Genomic DNA, 23151 nt, shown 5'->3' on the forward strand with positions numbered 1-23151 from the left:
TACAAAAAGTGACATTTAAAGGAATAAGCATTTGTAGCAATTATACACACTTGCTGCTAGGATGCTGTGACAATCACAGGCCTTACCTTGAAAACTTTCCCATAGCTTCCTTTACCAAGCCCGGCAAGCTCTTCAAACTCAGTGAGATATCGAGAGGTTTGAGCTCTAAAAAATCCTTCTATTGTCCTATAAAAATGCAAAGTAAAGAAAATTATATTTCCCCCTATTATAATATCTTGCTCACCTAATGAGGAAGCAGTATTTAATGACCAAAAAAAAAATGAGTACACAAACCTTGACATATGGCTTTGAGCGTCAGCACCAGTTCCACGCTCCTAGAAGAGATAAGTGAGAGGCTCAGGGCAGACAGAAGAGGAAATGCAAGAATACAGAATGGTGAGCACAGCAAATACAAATATGAGCCACCTGGAAAGTGCCACCTTACCTGTGGAGACAGAGTGTTGCTGGCAGCCTGTAGCAACTCAGCAAATGCCCGGTTATGCTGCAGTCTCACAGTGCTGAACTCGTCACTGTACACAAATGATGAAATGAGGTTCATTGAAGCCAGCTTCTGGCAAATCACTGCAAAGTTTACAAGGAAAAACGAGTCAAACACAAACACTGTATATCCCCTCACGTGGACACCTATGCCATTTCTTAAGATACTATGCTTAACATGCATTACAGATAAATTAATGGAAGGAGTTAAGAATAGGATTGAGCAACACCTGGCAAGAACAGTCAGCATGGGCACAGAAGAGAGAGGTCGTTTTTACCAACATGCTGGAATTCTATGAGGAAGCAACAAAAGGATACAACCAGAGTGGAGCATATGAGATTATTGATCTTGACTTCCAGAAAGCATTTGTTCAGGTGCCACACGAGAGGATGGGCATCAAACTAAAAGAAGTGTGAATTCAGGGTGTAGATGGCTGTAGAAGTGGCTCAGACAAAGGAAGCAGAGGGTGATGGTGTGAGGAACCTCATAAGAATTAGCAGATGTTAAAAGTCGTGTCCAGCAGGGGGCAGTACTAGGACCGCTGCTATTTTTAATAAATATACATGATTTAGGTAAGAATATAAGTAACAAGCTGGTTAAATTTGATGAGGATACCAAGATATGTGGATTGACGAGAATCCATTGAATCATCACAGAGGGACTTGGACAGATGACTGGCTTGGACAGATTTGTGGCAGATGAAATTTAATGTCAGTAAATGTAAAGAATTACACATAGGGAATAAAAATGTTAGGTTTGAATACACAATGGGAGGCCTGAAAATCGAGAGTACACGTTATGAGAAGGATTTAGGTGTCATAGTTGACTTGTCACTATCAACTGCCAGAGAGTATTCAGAAGTCATCAAGAAAGCTAACAGAATGTCAGGTTATATAGCGCCTTGATATGTGCAGCACAAGTCGCAGGAGGTTCTGCTCAAGCTTTATAACACACTGGCGAGGCCTCATCTGGAGTACTGGGTGCAGTTTGGGTCTCCAAGCTACAAAAACGATATAGCAGCACTAGAAAAGGTCGCAACTAGGTCGATTCTAGGGCTAAAGGGGATAAATTATGAGGAAAGATTAAAACAAAAGAGATGAAGAGGAGACATGACTGAAGTGTTTAAAATTACAAAGTGAATTTGTACAATGGATTGAGACTGACTTTAAAATGAGTTCATCAAGAACACGGGGACACAGTTGGAAACATGTTAAGGGTGAATTTCACATAAACATTAGGAAGTTTTTCTTTACACTGCACACCATAGACACGTGGACTAAGTGAGCCAGTAATGAGGTAGAAAATAGGACTATAAGAACTCTCAAAAAAATCGACTTGATTTTATTTTAGAAGAATTAAGTGGATAGAAATGGGTCAGCTCTGTTGGGTATGGCCTGTTCTTGTCAAATAGTTCTAATACCACTTTAAAAAATGTTGCCAGCCTAACTTCCCTGTCTGTTGTATGCTCTTTTCATTAAGTCCACAAAGTTATTTCGAAAATAAAAAAAAAGAAAATCTGAAACAACGAATAACTAAATACTGCTATGCTTTTCCTTCTAAATCCCAAATAACTACTGCAGTATTTAAAATGTGCAACATATATGGCAACAGATTGTGGTTCTAAAAATAAGCAAATTTTTAACGTGTTCTGTTATCATTTTAAAAGTAGCCCAGAGTACTATTGTGCACTCTCCTCTGCAGTGTTTCCTGGACAAATAACCTAAATCCTGCCAATCAGCACAATAACTTTTTCAAATGTAAAAAAGGATACAGTGCCTTTGTATTCACCCCCTGCAAGTTTTCAGCATTATTTGGTTATATAACATTGCATCACCATGGATTTAATTAGGTTTTGTTTTTTTGTTTTTTTTAAATACAAATCAGCTGAAAAATATTCCTAAATGTCAAAGTGACAACAGATCTCTGCAAAGTGGTCTAAATTAATTACAAATATAAAACAAAAAGTAATTGATGGCTTAAGTATTAACCTATCCATCCATTATCCAACCCGCTATATATCCTAACTACAGGGCGAGTGGGGTCTGCTGGAGCCAATCCCAGCCAACACAGGGCGCAAGGCAGGAAACAAACCCTGGGCAGGATGCCAGCCCACCGCAGATATTATATTATATTATATTAAATTATATTATATTATCCAACCTGCTATATCCTAACTACAGGGTCACGGGGGTCTGCTGGAGCCAATCCCAGCCAACATAGGGCGCAAGGCAGGAAACAAACCCCGCACACACACACACACACACACACACACACAAATCTACACACTAGGGACAGTTTGGAATCGCCAATGCACCTAACCTGCATGTCTTTGGACTGTGGGAGGAAACCCACGCAGACACAGAGAGAACACGCAAACAACAGGCATGGAGGATCCGGGAAGCGACCCCCAGGTCTCCTTACTGTGAGACAGCAGCACTACCACTGCGCCACCGTGCCACCCCTTAAGTATTTACCCTCTTTTAATAGGTCACACCAAACTCATCACTGGTGCAGCCAACTGGTTTAGCCAACTGGTTTCAGAAGTCACAGAGTTAGTTCAGTGCAGACCACCTGTCTGGGGTTTCAGTTCACTGTAATATAAATGAGGATGCCATGTGTGGAAGGACCAACTTGTGTGAGTCGATACTGTGCATTAACCTACACAATGAAGACAAAGGAACACTGCACAGATGGTAAAGCACAAGTCATGGGATGGAGACAAGAAAACGTCAGTCACTGAATATCCAGTTAAATCAATCATTAAATGGAAAAAGTAGGACACAGACATAAATCTAGGACAGGCTGCCCACAAAGACTGAGTGATCATGCAAGAAGAAGCCGCAAAGAGAACTATGAGACCTCTGAAGGAGTTACAAGCAACAGTGGCTGACATTGGGGAGACTGTGCAGACAACAATGGTTGCCTATGTGCTTTACAAGTTGCTGACTGAATTCTAAGGTACATTATATAATAAAGGGAGTAAAGGCAGGTTTTTAGTCTTGATTTAAAAATGTTAACCGAGTGTGCTTCTCTTAAACATAATAGCAGGCCATTCTAAAGATAAGGTGCATGGTAGGTAAATGCCCTGTGACCAACTGATTTTTTCTTAACTGAAGGAATGACCAAAAGACCAGCATTAAGAGAGCGAAGAGGGTGTAGTGTGTGTGTGTGTGTGTGTAGGGTAATTAGCTCAGCTAAGTAAGGTGGTGCAAGTACAGGACACTCTTTATATGTTGTGGCCATCAGAGTGCGCACCAGCTCCTCAAAACACAGACACAGGAACACACACGGCTTTATTGTGAGGTAGGAAATGCTTTCCTTTCGTTCTCCACCACCAAAACGCAGTACAAAGCACAATATAATCAAGCACACAGCGATTTGCCTTCACTCCTTTTTCTGTTTCTCTTCCTCTCGCTGTCTCTTTCCACCTCCACTACTCTTTCAGGAAGCTTTGTCCTCCACCTCCCAACTCTGGCTCCTAGAATGGAGGCAGGCTCCTTTTAAGTGATCCCTGGAAGTACTTCTGGTGTCCTGAAGGCTTGGCCTGGGAGCTCCTCCATGTAAGCCTGGAGCCCCAGTGAGTAGGGCTCCCCATTCCCCATAGCACCCAACAAGTTTGAGTTACACAACTCCAATTCCCAGGAAGCCCTGTGGGCAACCGTGGCGCTGCCGCAACCCAAGGGGACTGCCATCTATAGCTCCGGGGGAAATAATGCCCTACGCACACTCACTCCCCAGGTCCTTCCATCACGGAGGCGTCCCGGCTGTGTAAGGGCCATGGCCGTCATCCGCAACGTTAATACAAGAATTTTAAAATCAGCTCTTGCTGTACTGGTAACCAATAAAGAGAAGCTAGAATGGGTGTTATGCGCTCAAATTTTTTTTGTTTTTGTCCAAGATTATGACCTCTAGTATCATAGCTAGGAATACCAGAGAAAAGGGGCAATACGATAATAAACTCTAGAAGAAATAAATGCATGTATTAATGTTTCAGCATCACGAAATGACAGGATAGATCTGATTCTTGTAATTTTCCTAAAAAGAAAAAAATGCTGTCTTGGTAATAGTGGCAAGTCCTCTACTGACCTTTGAACAAAGCACGGGAGCGCTGGGGGTCCTTCTCATAAACATAGCACAAGTGCTCCAGCAGAGAGCCAAGAAGCAGCTGGTTAGGAATTGCAGCAGAAAACTCCTGAATTGCCGAGTACTTTTTGCCTCCCATGATGATGTGGCAGTCTTCTGACAGATCAGTAGCTGAAACATTAGAAGGAGACATTTGCAGAATATTAGTACTTCTTGCCACATAGAAGGATGACCTTCTGTTCAAGGTTCAGAGCCAAGTCAAACATTATGCCATATGAGGTCAACTTATTAAGTCAGTCCAAAGTGACTGCATGTGTCAGCTCTGACCAAAACCTCAGTTCCGTCTTAATAAAAATGGAAATTGCCTATAAATATGAAACTCAACAGAAAAGTGAATTATAATCAAGCACATTGAGATTATCCCATTACTTTCTTTTGCATCATCAAGATTTCTTTATTTGTCACATACACCGTTATACACATACAATGTGCAGGGAAATGTCAACCTGGCGCACTACTCACGATTATGCAAAAGAGAGTGGAAAGATAAGAAATGAAGAGAAAAAGAAAAGCAAGCAAGACTAAAATAGAAAATAAGCACATCTGCCATTTACACAACTGAAATATATACATTTGGTGTTCTTACCATCTTTCAGAATCCCGAATAACAGGCTAACAATTTTGTCCAAATCCATTCCTAGGACAGCACAAGTTGATCATGTCCCCTCGGTGTGGATAAATAAGAAGTTACAAGGATAAAAACGCTGATCAGGGTAGGAAAGAGAAAAATACGAGGAGAAGTCGAGCAGCTTGTCTTCGGGTAGTTCCTGGCTCCCAAGCACCATTTGTTTATGCACAGGCCTGATGAGGTAGGGTGTTGCCAGTGTGTCACTTATCTCACGCTGCAACTGGCAAATGCTGGTGTGCGATGGGCAGGCCAATTTATGTAAACAGTTCAGCTTAAGGTAACCCTAGTTTTATAATGGACTCACTATGGTTCAGAATGATACACTTCTGTTATTTAAATACAGGTGCAATAAATACAGGTTCTCAAGAAATTAGAATATCATCGAAAAGTGAATTTATGTCAAAATTAGATCATTTTCAAATGTTAACTAATTCAAAAAGTGAAACTCCTATATTATATCAATTCATTACACACAGAGTGATATATTTCAAGCGTTTTATTTCTTTTCATTTTGCTGATTATGGCAAAAATTCAGTATCTCAGAACATTAGAATATCCATGTTATAAATTCTTGGTGTCCCAATTTACTCAGCTAATGAACCCAAAAAACCTGCAAGGGGGTCCTGAGCCTTGAAATGGTCTCTCAGTCTGTAGGCCACACCAGTGGCGTAGCGTGGGTGTCAGCCGCCCGGGGCGGAGCAAAATTTCGCCACCCCCTTATTTAGGTATTTCAATTTAAAAGACTAAAATATACAGTAATTCTTTGCCACCCCTGCCGCCCCTACTACGCTACGCCACTGGGCCACACAGCAGACTGCTGACTTGACCGTTGTCCAGAAGACAGTGTGATGAATAAAGCCACAAAACAAATTTCAAGAGTTGGAGAATTGCCCCCGTATATTGCAATATAATTAAGATAAATAAGATGATAAAAATTATCAGACATTCTACAAAATGGTAGTCGAGATGGTTGCTTTTACCACACAAGAAAATGTCTACAGGAAATTATTTAAACAGGAAGTGAAGTCAGGAAGTGAAGTCAGGAAGTGACATCATCATCGGTAGCCGGAGGTGACGTCATCAGTGGAGGACCGGAATGGGCGTCATGATCGCAAGCCGGAAGTGACGTCATCATCGGGAGCCAGAAGTGATGTCATGGATGAGGAAGTGGTCGAGGAGCCATTTTCAGAATTACGGATTGTTGCAGGTAAGTTTGAATTATTTGTCTTCTTTAGTTCTAAAGGGTCAGAAAGAGAGGCATCAGTACCACACTACAACCCTCCATCTGGTAATAATTCGCTCACCTCTGAGCTTGTTGACTGCCTCCAAAGTGCACGTGTGTGACAATAGTGATTGACACCCTCCTCTACCCACCAAAGGTCACTGCTAAAGAAGTTGGCGCATCACAGAGTGCTGTATCCAAGCATATTAATGGAAAGTTGAGAGAAAGGAAAAAATGAGGCAGAGAAAAAGGTGCACAAGAAACAGGGATAAGCGTAGCCTTGAGAGGATTGTGAAGCACAGCCCATTCTAGAATTTCAAGAGCCACCATACACAGACGTGTGTATCAAATGACGTGGGCTACAATTGTCACAGCATTCCTTGTGTCAATCCACTCCTGAACCAGAGATGATGTCAGAAGTGTCTTACCTGGGCTAAGGAGAAAACGGACTGGACTGTTGACAGTCCTCTTTTCTGATGAAAGTCAATTTTGCATTTCATTTGGAAATCAAAGGTCCCAGAGTCTGGAGGAAAAGCGGAGAGGCACAGAATCCAAGTTGCTTGAGGGTCCGGTGTGAAGTGTCCACAGTCAGTGATGATTTGCGGAGCCCGGTCATCTGCTGGTGTCGGTCCGCCGTGTTTTATCAAGTCCAAAGTCAGCACAGCCAGCAGCCTACCAGGACATTTTAGAGAGCACTTGACGCTTCCCTCTGCTGACAAACTTTTTGGAGATGCTGATTTCATTTTCCAGGTGGACTTGGCACCTGCCCACACTGCCAAAAGTAACAATACCTGGTTTAATGACCGTAGTGTCACTGTGCTTGATTGGCCAGCAAACTCGCCCGACCTAAATCCCATAGAGAATCTATCAAGAGGAAAATGGGAGACACTAGAGACAACAATGCAGAGGAGCTGAAGGCCGCTCGCTATCAAAGCATCCTGGGCTTCCATAACACCTCAGCAGTGCCACGGGCTGATCGCCTCCATGCCACTCCACATCATGCAAAAGAACCCCCAACTAAGTATTGAGTGCGTACGTGGACAGACTTTTCAGTAGGCCAACATTTCTATATTAAGAATCATTTTTTTATTGGTCTTATGTAATATTCCAATTTTCTGAGATACTGAATTTTGAGGTTTCATTACTTGTAGGCCATAATCAGCAAAATGAAAAGAAATAAACGCTTGAAATATATCACTCTATGTGTAATGAATCGATATAATATAGGAGCTTCACTTTTTGAATTGAATGACTGAAACAAATTAACTTTTCGATGATATTCTAATTTATTGAGATGCCCCTGTATGTAAAGCTACACTTTGTTGACTTTTCACCCACTGCCACCAGGAGTTGGCACCAAGCAGCCCTGAGAAGGGAAAAAAATGGGTACTGAAAATATATTGAATGAAAATTACTGCACTCAATGGCAGGGGACAGACAGACCAAATAGGACTCCAGTCATAGAGAGGATCACTCACTGGTGATTGGACAGCCCAAACAAATGCTAGTGACGGGACACAGGGGTCCTAACTGAAATGAAAAATGAAGCAGGAGATTCTACTGCAGCAGTAAAGTGGAAGCGAGCTGGAATTGGACTCATTAGAGGCTTGCAATATTTGTTCAGGTTGCTGGATGACATCAGGTAAACTCTAGAAGGGACAAGTGGGAACCTACCATCTGCAAAATAGGGCAAGTCGCCTTTGAGGTCGTCATAGGTGCCCTCCTCATTTAAATATAGAGTGGTGTCACGAGTCAGCTGCGCACACTGTAGCTTTCTAATTTAGGGGCTCCATAAATAAGGAGGAATGGAAGGAGAACCGAAATAGCAGTCTTATTATGTGGCTTAAAAGGGGCTTCCCGTCACGGATAGAAGTGGTGTTAAAGGTTCAACTGAAAAGGAATTAACCCAGACAAAGCACGGAAGGAAGCATAACAGAAGCCTGGGTTTTCGATGGCAGGGAAGCAGTCAAACCACAGGGCAGCTGCTGAGCAGCAAATTTGTATTCGTCTTTATGTTTTATTTTATTAACTAGCCACGGTAACTCTCACAGACAGGTAACTACTACTTATTCTTCTTTCGGCTGCTCCTGTTAGGGGTTTCTACAGCGGATCATCTTCTTCCATATCTTCCTGTTTTCTGCATCTTGTTCTGTCACACCCATCACCTGCATGTCCTCTCTCAGCACATCCATAAACCTTTTCTCCTCTTGCCTGGCAGCTCTATCCTTAGCATCCTTCTCCCAATATACCCAGCATCTCTCCTCTGCACGTGTCCACACCAACGCAATCTCGCCTCTCTGACTTTGTCTCCAAACTCTCCAACCTGAGCTGACCCTCTAATGTCCTCATTACTAATCCTGTCCATCCTCATCACACAAAATGCAAATCTTAACATTTTTAACTCTGCCACCTCCAGCTCTGTCTCCTGTGCCACTGTCTCCAGCCCATATAACACAGCTGGTCTCACTACCGTCCTACAGACCTTCCCTTTCACTCTTGCTGATACCAGTTTGTCACAAATCACTCCTGACACTCTTCTCCACCCTGCCTGCACTCTCTTTCACAATCCCCATTACTCTGGACTGTTGATCCCAAGTATTTAAACTCATCCATCTTCACCAGCTCTACTCCCTGCATCCTCACCATTCCACTGACCTCCTTCTCATTTACACTCACGTATTACGTATTAATGCCTTGGTCCTACTGACCTTCATTCTTGTCCTTTCCAGAGCATTTCTCCTCCCTCTGCAGGGTCTCAATCTGCTCCCTACTCTTCTTAGAGATCACAAAGTCATCGGCAAACATCATATCATAAAATCTCACTGACAGGTAACACAGGACTTAAAAAATGTTTATCATCTCTTACCCTGTGTGCACCGTCAGCGCCTTTCCTTTTTATTTGCATGTCTGAATGGCTCTTCACCGGTGCTCCCTCTCTCAAGTGTGTTCCTGTAAAGGCCTGCTTCTTATACTCTGTCATCATTTTTGAGGGAGCCTTCTCGCCTCCTGTCTGGTTTTATACTTTCTGTCTTTCTAAGCGACTCTCTCAGAGTGCCTCCTACACCATTACTCCTCTTAGCGTGTCTCACGCTCACACTTCCCCACCCGGCAAGTCACCAAAGCCAAACTGACCAATCAGATTACTCAAGAGAGACTCGATACACAGACCTTGCTGTTTTATTACATAGCAGAGAGGTTGGAGAGTACTGCCACGGATTGGCCTCAAGAAGAAATGAATCCTCAGTAAAAATCTGGCTTTAAACAGAGAGGAAATGCTGATCTAGCACATTGCCGCACCCAACCACATGACAAACCAACGCAGGATCCCAGATTAGGACCAGAGTGCCAGCCATGTAACGGGTGACACCTCAGCACCACACTAGCTTAGATGGAATGGAACAGTGGGAAGTTTTTTTTATGATGGCCGGAGTGCCAATTCTGCCACCAGCCCCCAAGTTTTCCTTACAGTTTGGAGGGCCAACATACAGGGCTGGATGCAGATTAACGTCATACCCAGGATGGAGCAATTGCAGGTTAACAGTCACCTATGGCGTTTACGGGATTCTGATTGCCAGGGCAGACCCCTAGCCTTAGAGCCACCACTCCGCCCAATAAATAAAAAATGATCATGTTATGACAAACATCAGAGCCCTCTCAAATACACACACCAGAAAGACTAAAAAAAGAAGGAAAACTTCTGACTTGGCGGTCCCAGTGAGGCATTAAACGGGCATCTTGCCGTTGGGATAACAGGCTCCCCGTAGTGTTTCATGACACACTTCTGCTGAATAATTCATTGGGACTGTGTCAGAGTGAAGACTGACTGATGTGAAGCACTGTTCATAATGGCACTCAGTTTTGTCTCTAGCAGGTCCGGAGTGGGTTCCATAACCGAACCTGCTTTTCTACAACCCCAAATCAGAAAAAGTTGGGACGGTATGAAAAATGCAAATTAAAAAAATGTATTAATATTAAATTATTTGTTATATAATTTGAAATTGGAAAAAATCAAATACTCAGTTAGAGGATCCGTACAGACTTTTTTCAAAACATGGCAGGATCTAATCAGTAATATTTTAAAATAAGTTCATAAAGCACAGAGAATTTATTAATTTAGGTATGTTTACAAGCCTTAAATTCGACTTGCTCTCTCTCTCTCTCTCAGGGGTGGGGATCGATCTGTTCTTTAATTCAATTTTTCTTTTTGTAAAAACTTGATTGCTTTGTATGGATTGCAATAAATAAAATAAAATAAATAAATAAAAAATAATAATAAAGAAAATGCAGCGATTCTTAAAAGTACTTTGACTTTGATTTCATTGCAGACAGTATGAAGCCAAGATATTGCATTTTTTCTCGGCTCAACTTCATTTCATTTGTTAATACACATCCATTCTAGCATTGCAGGCCTGCAACATATTCCAAAAAAAACAAAAAAAAAACAAAAGTCGGGATAGTAAAACATTCACCACTTTGTAATGTTGCCCTTCTCTCTCACTACACTTAAAAGACATTTTGGCAATGGGAAGACCAAGCAATGAAGTATTTCAAACAACGTTCCTCAAAGGGATTTGCACGTCTCTGCAGTGCTTAATAAATAGATAGATAGATAGATAGATAGATAGATAGATAGATAGATAGATAGATAGATAGATGAGAACGGCACGATAGATAGATAGATAGATAGATAGATAGATAGATAGATAGATAGATAGATAGATAGATAGATAGATGAGAACGGCACGATAGATAGATAGATAGATAGATAGATAGATAGATAGATAGATAGATAGATAGATAGATACTTTATTAATCCCAAGGGGAAATTCACATAATCCAGCAGCAGTATACTGAACCATTAAACAACTCAAGGGCTGTTTTCTTAGGGCTGGTCTTAATAAAACAAGGCCAAACTTTGGACACACGAATTTCCCTTCTTTCAAAAGTAAGGAAAGGAAAAACAGAAAGTGAAATACGAACATTTCATTTCCACAAGCGAATTGTACTATTTTGTTGAAAACACCAGTATATGATTAGATGAATGATGTGTGTTGATCAATGGACACAATGTATATTAATTACTTCTGAATGCTTTGAAATCACTTTAGCTTTTCAGGTTTTTTTTCAGTCTGGCCCCTCCAGTCTCAAAGGTATGAGAAAACCCCCACATATGAAATACCACTCAACGTGTTCTGATGTCCAGTTATGCATGATGTCAAACGTTTTGGGGATCCACCTCTATTTTTGGTCCTTTAGACCCAGAATCCTACATTGTTTTGCTGTGATCTTCGCCGAGTCAATGGAGGCTCTGATCGGGGCTCTCGAGAGACTGAGTGAGGGGTCAGAGTGTCTGGGCTTACGAGTGTCCTGATAAAAACCAACAGCCAGGCCTTTAATGACCTCTTGAGCACGGTCATCAGCAGTGTGTCTGTCTACAGAGAGAGTGTCGACCTCGTCGAGAGGTTTACTTACCTTGGCAGTGACATTCATGTCTCTGGTGACTCTTTCTGTGAAGTCAGTAGACGGATTAGGAGAGCAGTGGGGGGTCATGAGGTCACTTTGAAGGGGTGTGTGGCGCTCCCGATATCTATGCAAAAGGACGAAGGTCCAAGTCTTTAGAGTCCTGGTGCTTCCTGTCTTGCTATATGGTTGGTTGTGAGACACGGACGCTACCCAATGACCTGCGATGAAGACTGGACTCCTTTGGTCTCTCTCCAGAAAATCCTTGGGCACCATTGGTTTGACTTTGTGTTGCTCATGGAGTCCCAAATGAGGCACGTGACCTGCACTGTGAGGGAGCGTCAGTTACGGCACTACGGCCATGTGGCGCGATTCCCCAAGGGTGATCCAGCTTGTAAGATCCTCATTGTTGGGGACCCAAGTGGCTGGATCAGGCCAAGGGGTCGCCTGTGTGACACTTGGCTGCAGCAGATAGAGGGTCATTTCCGAAGGGTGGGACTGGACCGCGTGTCTGCCTGGGGGGTTGCAAACTGGGATCCCAAATGGTTTTGTCGTGTAGTGGGTGCAGCAACACAGTGTACCAGTGCATGCTCCCTAACTTGACTTGACTTGAGACCCAGAATACTCTGAATTTTTAGGCCATTTGTGGACAATATTTTGTGCAGGAAATTACACCTTTATGAGTAAACCTATAAGTGTCTCCGGCAAAAATGATTAGAAGGACTTGAAGTTTTGTGTGCCACATCAACCGACCCCCACGGCTTCACCCCCTAATGGGATACAAGGGGTCAAAATACACCTTTAGACAAAACGTAAAAAAAAAAAAATTGGGATTGATAATATTGGCACGTGGAGTGTCGTTTTATGCTATTTCAAGGTTACCGATCATAAATATGATCAGATTTTCGACATTAGATTCTTTACTGGTGGTCCAATCCCTCTAAGAGTGAGCTTGCAGATGGTTAAAAATGACAAACATAAGCATGTGGGACATCGTTTTGGATTGGGGTTCTCGATTACAGTCCTAGAGGTCAGCAGTGGCTACAGGTTTTCATTCCAAGTCAGTTTCGTAAATAGAAGCCAGGCCTGACAGATCACAAAACTCGATAATTAACAATTTGAAGGCGGGAGTTGACTTATGGCAACACATACTGGTGAAGGCGGAGGTAAACAGCTCTAAACATCAGCAAAACTCGCCGTTATGTTACAGTTCAACTCTCTTTGCTAGAAGGGGAGTTCGCTTCATTGATATGACCTCGAATTCCTGTGCGTGCGTGAGTAGTGAGGAGTAAACTATGTCAAGAATGGCATCAACAACTGGAAAAAGAGCAAAGCGAATACACAAAGCAAAATATTCAGTAGTCAACATCTTGCGCATTATTGCGGAACTGGACTCTGACTAAGCGGACTCTGATTTTGATGCGAGTGATCTGGAGATCGAAAACAAAATCGAGGGACCTGCATCAGCTGATCAGTCCCCAGCTGACTGTAGTGCTGAACACGCTCACGTAGCTGACGTATGTACGGCAATATTTGCCTGGGAGGGTCACCCAGACACAGATCCGTGGGAGGTAAGCTGGTGACCGGATTTCACCCTAAGATGCAGCACGCTAGTGGCAGTGACGTGCGGTGAGGTTCATGGCTGGTGACTCCTTCAGAATGACATTTACAAAAATATATGAACCCAAAAGAGTAGCTGATTCACTATTCAGCTGGCAACATGCATATAGAACTACTGGTTATGTTTCATATCTCATCAGCATTCTTTACACACACATCGGTAAGGCGCATATTTGGCAAAGAAAGAACGTTACATTTATATCGGCGAGAGAGGGCGTATTTGCTCCTCATCTTCCATGAGTTCTAAATTTGCCGCTGCAATTCCACAATTCATACTCATTCAATACAAATTAAAGTACTGAGTGGTGTACAAAAAAACTGGATTTCAATTTGACCCGAATTAAAATATTTAGTTTTTTTTTAAAAAAAAAGCTTTTTATTCTGATGCTTTAAGCAATTTTGATACTTGTGTACTAAATGAACGGACGGCATGACAAAGGAAAACAGAAGTTTTTTGATAAATTCATAACATATTTATTGGGATATAAAAAAAATATAGAGACATTTACAGAAATTGGAATAGTACAGTGGTACCTTTGGTCGCGACCCAAACGGAATTTCCCCATAAGATTGTATGTAAATACTATTAATCCGTTCCAGACCGTACGAACTGTATGTAAATATATATTTTTTAAGCACAAAAATAGTTAATTATACGATAGAATGCACATGTAATAGTAAACTAAATATAAAAACATTGCAGAACACTGAGAAAACCTTGAAAAACTGAGAAAACTAACATTATAAGAGTTTGTGCTACACCGTTACGAACCGCTCGCTGTAAACACTTTTTTTATGAGATTTAAGCACAGGGAAAAAAATTAAATGCCACTTCTCTTGCGAAACTTTTCAAACCATCCTCTGCTGGCTTTAAATTCCTCACCTTCGCCACACGAAGAAGAATTTTTTTTTCAGCAAATCACCATGAATCTTCCTGGCTTTCTTGCATATGATCACCTCGCTTACCTTATCCCCTGCAAGGTATTTCTCGTTCAACCACACTAGCAACAGTTGTTCTACCTCTCCCAGCACTTTAGGCCTCTGCTTGGTTGACATTGTAACTCCTTTTGCAACATCAGCTGCTTTGTTAGGCCCTGAGCACACGCAAACAAAAGAACATGGAAAACGAAGAATGGGAAATCACTGGCACTTACTAACGCGCATAGGGAAACTGGCCGCCAGTTGTTTCTTTTCGCCACCAGAGCGTGTGGTCGTGAAGAGATGCAAAAATTTTGGCAAACTTTTTGATCGTAACCCGATCTGTACGTGTTCGGAAACGTTCGTGACCAGACGTTCAACTTCATACTTACAGCATCCAAATATTCATTTCTGAGGTTGGAAAACTAGAGATACAAAGGCCGTGGCTGTTCAATAAAAGGATAACATGAAAAATAAAAGAATATTTTATTTAAGGTCAAAATTTGGTTTTTAAATATTGGATTGTTTTTTCTTAGTCTGATCCCATTTTGTTATAAAATTGAAAACCGTTTATGGTCTTACCTTTATTTGTAAATGGAGTCCATGCGCCTATCCTTCTCCACAAAAATCTCCGTCATTTTCTTCTAAAAGTCCTCCTTATTTTCCTTTAGTTTTAAAAATCTTCCATTTTGGCAGTCAGTCAGAATAAAAAATAAAAATAGACGGACTGCTGCAGCGCACTTGACTTTCTGGCGCTTCTGCATAGAAGAACAGCAGCAACGAGCACCTGTTGGGCTCCCAAGCGCCCCCTTCAGGGCGGCACGGTACTGTCTGCCTCACCTTGTACCTTTTCACTGCGGTTTTACATCCGATCAGCAAGACTAAATATGTCACAAACATTCATTAACACTAGAATTACCAGAGCCTACGAAAAAACTCGTAGGTCCGTCCCACCTTAAATCGCTTCTTAAAACCGTTCTCACCTCTCCGTCAGCGTCTTTTGTTAATCTAAATGTGCTGATAAAAGAAAAGCTGCAAGTAGCCGGCTATTCCATCCCCCCAATGACTTAGAACGTGCACAAACTTCTCCCAGCTCATGCCTTGATTGATTATCTGGGAATGAAGTGGAGTTTTAGAGTGGAAATAATAGATCATTATTTGGAATACTGTACACGCATTGCAAGTGTGTTCTGTTTCTACAGTAATCCGTGTAAACACATTTTTAAAACAAAAACGTTTTTCATATTGTAGTAGTAAATGACAAAATGTAAGCATAAACTATATAATGTATGAAGCCTGAAGTCCAAATATCAAACACTTTCACAAAAAGTGAAGAAAAAATAAAGCAAGTTACAGTAGGCGGTTGATACGACAGCTTGTGTGGTGCAATGCTAAGAACTGCTGATTTCCGATCCGTGCTATATAAAATCATCACATTCAAATATCAACAATTCCCACACACCCTTCCTACATTCACGACATGTGTACTTGTTGCAGTGTACACAGCTCTCTGTGCTATGGTTCCTATTACACTGAATGAGCACCTGACATTGTACTTTCTTCCCTATATAAATAACATTTGAGTATAGCGCGTCTCCAAATAAATCACATTTGAGTTATAGCGCTAACCTTTACAATTATCATGCATTTACACTGGCTCTTACAGACTGACTGAAATCAAATGTATGTTTTTATTCTACAGGGTGGGCCATTTATATGGATACACCTTAATAAAATGGGAATGGTTGGTGATATTAACTTCCTGTTTGTGGCACATTCATTAGTAAAATGGTTGGTGATATTAACTTCCTGTTTGTGGCACATTCATTAGTATATGTGTGGGGGGAAACTTTTCAAGAAGTGTGGTGACCATGGTGGCCATTTGGAAGTCGGCCATTTTGGATCCAACTTTTGTTTTTTCAATTGGAAGAGGGTCATGTGACACATCAAACTTATTGGGAATTTCACAAGAAAAACAATGGTGTGCTTGGTTTTAACGTAACTTTATTCTTTCATGAGTTATTTACAAGTTTCTCTTTGTTTACAGCCATTGACATGTCGCACAGGTTAACACGTGAGGAGCGGATAGAAATTGTGTTGATGTCTGGTGAACGCAGTAACCGGGTCATTGCAGCAGATTTCAATGCAAGACACCCTACGAGACCACCCATCTCCCATGCTACAGTTAGCAAACTGCTTGCTAAGTTTCGTGAAACTGGTTCAGTGTTGGATTTGCCAAAATGTGGACGCATGAAAACTGTCACTAATGAAGAAACATCAGTGGCTGTCCTAGCTTCATTCAGCAAGAGCCCACAGCGTAGCACTCGCCGCATGTCACTGGAGAGTGGCATTAGTCGAACATCCCTTCGGCGGATATTAGCTACTCACAAATGGCACCCTTACAAACTCCAGCTACTGCAGCATCTCAACGAGGATGACCCAGATCGGCGCACTGAATTTGCAGAATGGGCAAAACAAAAATTGGAACAGGACCCTCAGTTTACGCAGAAGATTTTGTTCAGTGATGAGGCAAACTTTTATGTGAATGGTGAAGTTAACAAACAAAACCACCACTATTGGTCTGACACTAACCCACATTGGATAGATCCCTCCAAGACTGTTGGAACAAAAAATTGATGGTATGGTGTGGTATATGGGGTACAAAGATAGTGGGGCCATTCTTCATCAATGGAAACCTCAAGGCCACTGGATATGCGAAATTGCTACATGATGATGTGTTTCCCTCTTTATGCACTGAAGCTGGCACGTTCCCTGAGTTTTTCCAGCAAGATGGTGCACCACCACATTATGGGTGTCAGGTCCGAGCATTCCTAGATGAACAGTTTCCGGGAAAGTGGATTGGTCGTGGGCCAGTTGAATGGCCCCAAGGTCTCCCGATCTGACCCCCTTAGACTTTTATCTTTGGGGTCATCTGAAGGCAATTGTCTATGCTGTGAAGATACGAGATGTGCAGCACCTGAAACTACGGATACTGGAAGCCTGTGCTAGCATTTCTCCCTGGTGTTGCTATCAGTGTGTGAAGAGTGGGAGAAGAGGGTTGCATTGACAATCCAACACAATGGGCAGCACATTGAACACATTTTATAAGTGGTCAGAAACTTGTAAATAACTCATGAAAGAATAAAGTTACGTTAAAACCAAGCACACCATTGTTTTTCTTGTGAAATTCCCAATAAGTTTGATGTGTCACATGACCCTCTTCCTATTGAAAAAACAAAAGTTGGATCCAAAATGGCCGACTTCCAAATGGCCACCATGGTCACCACCCATCTTGAAAAGTTTCCCCCCTCACATATACTAATGTGCCACAAACAGGAAGTTAATATCACCAACCATTCCCATTTTATTAAGGTGTATCCATATAAATGGCCCACCCTGTAGAACAGTTCAGTACATGCAATATTATTTGAAAACGAACAGCGTCAGATCGGGCGCATATTCAAACCCGATCTGACGCTGTTCGTTTTCAAATAATATTGCATTAGTGCGGTGATTATTTTACATATATTGTCTCTTTCATTCATCTTGCGGTTTGTAATCATTGTTTTTTTTAATCGTGTTTTTCCCCGATCTTGTCAGTTCGCACATGTTGCTGTATGGTGGTGTTTCTTTTGTACTCCAGGACATGCAGAGGACAGAATAGTACGGAGCAGTAAGTTCAGCGCTATATGCAATCAGACAGACAGAGAAGGCACTAGATATATAACACTATATGATAGGCAGACAGGGAAGCTCCTATATAATAATAAAATTACTGTTATTACTATATAGATAGACAGGGAGTTCAGGCAGGCGGAACGGCGAAGGTTAAAAATAAATAAATTTTTTCTCCAGCGGGGAATCGAACTCAGATCTCCTGAAGTACAGCAAGTCTGCTGCGCTCTAAGTGACGAAAGCTTACCAGTACGTCACGGAAGCTGTTGTAAAAGTCTTGGACCTTTTATGAAAGTGTTTATTTTCTCTTTGGCTGTCAGGCTTCACACATGTTATAGTTTATGTCTACATTTTGTAACTTTTATTACTAAAATATGAAAAAGTTTCTGTTTTAACATTGTGTTTACACAGATTACTGTAGAAACAGAACACACATGAAATGCGTGTGCTCCAAATAGCGATCTATTATTTCCACTCTAAAACTCCACTTCACTCCCAGATAATCGAGGCATGAGCTCGGAGAAGTTCATGCACATTCTGAGTCGCTGAGGGGATGGAATAGCCGGCTGCTTGCAGTTTGTTTTTATCGGCACATTTACAGGACAAAGGAGACTGACGGAGAGGTGAGAACGGTTTTGAGAAGCGATTTAAGGTGGGACGGATCTACGAGTTTTTTCGTAGGCTCTGGTAATTCTAGTGTTAAAGATATTAGCCAGACTGTGGAAAGTCAGGTGTATAATAAACATGTCTTCAAACATTATATTGGCGACATACAGAGAGACAGCAATGGGCACGAGCCAATCGCAGACATCATCCCCGTGTGTGAGGGAGAGCGCAGTCCGGGGGGAGGTGAGGCTCGTCGCTGCCGCACCTCACATTTCTCTCCTGTATTTGAAAAGGAAATTCAGCGATTTTGACTATAAAAATAATCAAAATTATTGGAATCATACAGAAAACAAATTTATAGCACAGACCGGTGGACAAATTTATTTAATGTTATCATTATTAGTTTTTTTTTTTTCATGATGACCTGACAAAAAATTTGTAATTTTTTTTACAAATAAACATCACAAAGACAAAGGAACTGGTTGTGGACTTTAGAAAACAGGCTCCTTTTCCCACCCCTGTCACCATCAGAGGAACTGATGTTGAGGTGGTTGAGGACTACAGATACCTGGGGGTACACATTGACAGTAAACTGGACTGGTCCAAGAACACGAAAGGGCAGAGCCGACTTTACCTGTTGAGGAGGCTCAGGTCTTTCAATGTCTGCAGGAAGATGCTGACTATGTTCTATCACTCTGTGGTGTTTTTTGCAGCTGTGTGTTGGGGCAGTGGGCTGAAAACAGCTGAGGCCAACAGGCTGAACAAACTGATTAAAAAGGCTGGCTCTGTCCTGGGTGTCAGACTGGAGAACCTGGTGGAGGTGTCTGAGAGGAGAATGCTGAAAAAGCTTCTCAGTATCATGGACAACCCCTCTCACCCCATGCATGCCTCCTTGATGGGTCATCGGAGCACACACAGCAAAAGACCCATTGCCTCCAAGTGTAGAACCGAATGCCACAGGAAATCTTTTCTACCTGTGGCAATAAGACTGTATAATTCTTCCTCATTCTGTAGGTGATCCTTCTCATCATCACATGCTGCTATCTCATTTTTTTATAGCATAAACACTAGCCACTTTTCATTACCACTTGCACTAATAATCTGTAATTTTATTACATCTGTTATAGTTGTTTGTTGCTTTGCACAAATTAGTTAGTTATAGTTATTTGATATTTTGTTTAGTTATTTAGTTATTCTGTTTGCACTATTATTACTGATTTTTTTAACTCTTTATTGCCTTATCTTTATTTCTCTTGTTGCACTGAGCATGTATATGACAAAAGAATTTCCCTCGGGATAAATAAAGTTCTTATCTATCTATCTATTTATCTATCTATCTCCCCTGACCGCAAGTCCCTGGCTAGTGGACACTACGGATTACAAGCCATTCAACGACTTCAAATAGTTTTTTTTCCAGAAAGTGCCTTTCAGCTTCTGAGTGATGAAACTAACAGGTACAGTATGTGAGGCTCATGGGATATAAAACAGAGTGACGTGGATCATAAATCTTTATTTTATGTTAATTTATGTGTGAAATCGTTGCTTTGTGTGCTTTTCACTGAGTCTTTTGGAAAAAATATTCAGCCTTGAGCCAAAACAAAAAAAATATTAACTAGCCCCCAAAGAGTTGATTATATGTCTTGTTTGTGCTTTCCATCTTCCAAGACAACTTTCCAACAACTTTACGCACATGTTCTGTGGTCCTCCCCTTCTCTCTCGTTTATTTCCAAACATTTTATTACCCCCAGACACTTCATGATGTGTGCACACCGGTTTACACGGACACACGTTAGCTGGAAAGCTGGTGGCTCCTTTGTCATTTGCATCTCATTATTAATTGATGGCTGGTTAAGAAAACAGCCGGCGATTAAAATGGAAATGCAACAGTTTAAAAACTAAAATAAGCAATTATGGGTTCTGAATTGTAACAAGCAAGTTACCTAAAACTAACCAAAAAAAAAAAAAAATAAAATAAAAGTTGTGCTATTAGTAAATAATCAGGCTCTAAATAAGAACCTGGTTAAGGGTGAACACCTGCAGCCACTGTGGACCCCCAGGGCAGTAACCGAGTACCCCTGTTTTAGACTATTTCAAAGTCAGTGATGATGACTATGGGGTTATTTTTAATCTTTTCCTTGAGATATAGCCCTCTATGAGCCTCTATTCAGAGGCTGGAAAACGAAACGTTTCTATTACAAAATTAGAATATTTAGGATTTAAACATCGAAACACTCATTTAAATATTACAAATATCTGACGCAACGATTACTGTTTATTATGTACTTCTGCCTCACGGAGTAAATCATTACATTTTCAGGAATATCTTGAGCTAGAGCGGCTTCCCCTAATTGCAGACGTTTTACATTGTTAAAATTACTACAGTATAATAATAAAATTAAATGCCAAGCATTCAAATTGCAAACAAAAGAACGTTCGATAAGCATTTCATTGCGTGTCCGTTTTGTATTTTATTGTTACTGTAATCTGCACAAGGTGCCTCAATCGGACAGTTGTGCGCATCGCTCTGTGACAGCTGCTCGATATATGAAAGCACTAAAATAAACGTTTAACGGAAGTCCTAAATAAAAATGAACTTCTCGCGAGTTCCCGTAACAAGTGCGGACCTGCGAAGAGAAATCTTCACATAACTCGTGTGGCGAACGATGTTCTCGCAAATGTGCTCAGCACGGAGCCCATCCCCGTCAAAGGCCCCGAAAGTTCTCCAGGCAGCCCTCCTCCCCTTGCTTGAGCGCCACACTCACTCACCGTCAAAGTGCGGCTCGTCGTCCTCCGGGAACCTCAGCTTAGGCGACACTTCGACACTCCTCTCGAGGAGCCGGTGGCGAACTGACACTGACGGAGCTCTAGGGGCTCGGCTGTGCTCACCCATAACCGTCCCCCTTTCCAGATCCAATGTCAGAAATTGTGAAAGTCACGGCATTGCCAGTGCGCACGAAGAGGTAGCTCAATATCTCACACACACACAACGAGCGGAGCGTCAACTGCTAAGGCAGCCGAGCGCGTGCGCGGAAGTACCGCCTACTGTCTAGGGACTCTCTGCAAATCGCGTGTGTGGTGACATCCGTAAACTGTTTGGCTTTTTCATTTTTGTTAGTGAAAAACTTTACATCCATCCATCCATTTTCCAACCCGCTGAATCCGAACACAGGGTCTGCTGGAGCCAATCCCAGCCAACAAGGCAGGAACCAATCCCGGGCAGGGTGCCAACCAACCCGCAGGACACACACAAACACACCCGGGCCAATTTAGAACCGCCAATCCACCTAACATGCATGTCTTTGGAATGTGGGAGGAAACCCACGCACACACAGGGAGAACATGCAAACTCCACGCAGGGACCCGGGAAGCGAACCCAGGTCTCCTAACTGCGAGGCAGCAGCGCTACCCACTGCGCCACCCAAAAGCCTTACCGGTAATATAAAAAGTAAATAATAATGTCATGTCGTTTTCTAACATGCTTAATCCAGACCAGGTTCACTGGGGGAATGCTAGAAACTATCATAACTAGTATATGCCACAAGGAAGTATAGAAAAATGTAGTCTTAAAATTGGAAATCTATGTGTATTAGAAAAGAATTATAAGCACGTGAGAAAAGTAAATACTATATTTTACTAAGCATTAAGATATAAGAGTTAGAATTAAAAACACTTATGCCTACATATTTTTTATTATTCTGTACTAGGGGGCTCCACCCCCTGCTCACTTTGGTTAACTGGATATACAATTTAAAGAGATTGTTATTTTCATGGGAATTGTTACATATGCATTATTTTCACTTTTACTTTAAAACTTTAGTTAAAACAATATTTGGAATTAACTTTTCTTCAGAATCGTATTGAATTTTGATTCCGTGTTTGGACTTACATCGGGACAACGCAATGTATAACTGCCCGTGAGTGAATTTTGTTTCTTTCTCTCTAATAAATACACCGACTTTTTCGAATGTTTGTCCCTGTGATTTGTTAATTGTCATAGCAAAAGCTGTAAAACTGTAAACGTTTTAATACTGTGGTAGATAGGGGCCGCTCTCGCTCCCTTGAACCCCTGTCCACGACTCCAAACACCAGGTAAAAGTCCTCAAATCGACTTTATTCAATTGCCACAGTGTACAAAGCACACTCTCTTCCACAATACTCATATAAATCACTAATACTAACAATAATCACAAATACTACAATCCTCCAGCTCCCAGACGCGTTGCCACCCTTCCACCCAGCTCAGCTCGCCGTCTGGGAGCTCCCACAGTCCTTTTATACTCCCTGACCCGGAAGTGTTCCTAGCCAACAGTCCACAAGTCCTTATTCCTTCCAGGTCAGGGTAAATAGTACTTTTTTTTCAACCCGGAAGCCCATCGCTCT

At 41.8% G+C, this 23151-nt stretch overlaps 1 protein-coding gene across 2 annotated transcripts in view; it reads right to left on the bottom strand.

Moving 5' to 3' along the window:
* The window catches only part of eif2ak1 (eukaryotic translation initiation factor 2-alpha kinase 1), a 36612-nt gene extending 14831 nt beyond the window's left edge, over positions 1-21781 (bottom strand). The window contains exons 1-5 of one of the 2 annotated variants that reach the window (XM_039776451.1): positions 21538-21781; positions 4586-4753; positions 446-582; positions 295-335; positions 87-186 (exon numbers count right to left, since the gene is read on the bottom strand). In XM_039776451.1, the coding sequence (XP_039632385.1) occupies positions 87-186; positions 295-335; positions 446-582; positions 4586-4753; positions 21538-21661 (570 nt within the window). In that variant the 5' untranslated portion in view covers positions 21662-21781. Of the gene's footprint in view, positions 1-86; positions 187-294; positions 336-445; positions 583-4585; positions 4754-5228; positions 5488-21537 lie in introns of those variants that run through there. The other variant, XM_039776452.1, reaches the window with a different exon arrangement.
* Positions 21782-23151: the final 1370 nt, after the last annotated feature.

This window comes from Polypterus senegalus, chromosome 13 (genome assembly GCF_016835505.1).
Source record: "Polypterus senegalus isolate Bchr_013 chromosome 13, ASM1683550v1, whole genome shotgun sequence".
NCBI lineage: Eukaryota > Metazoa > Chordata > Cladistia > Polypteriformes > Polypteridae > Polypterus > Polypterus senegalus.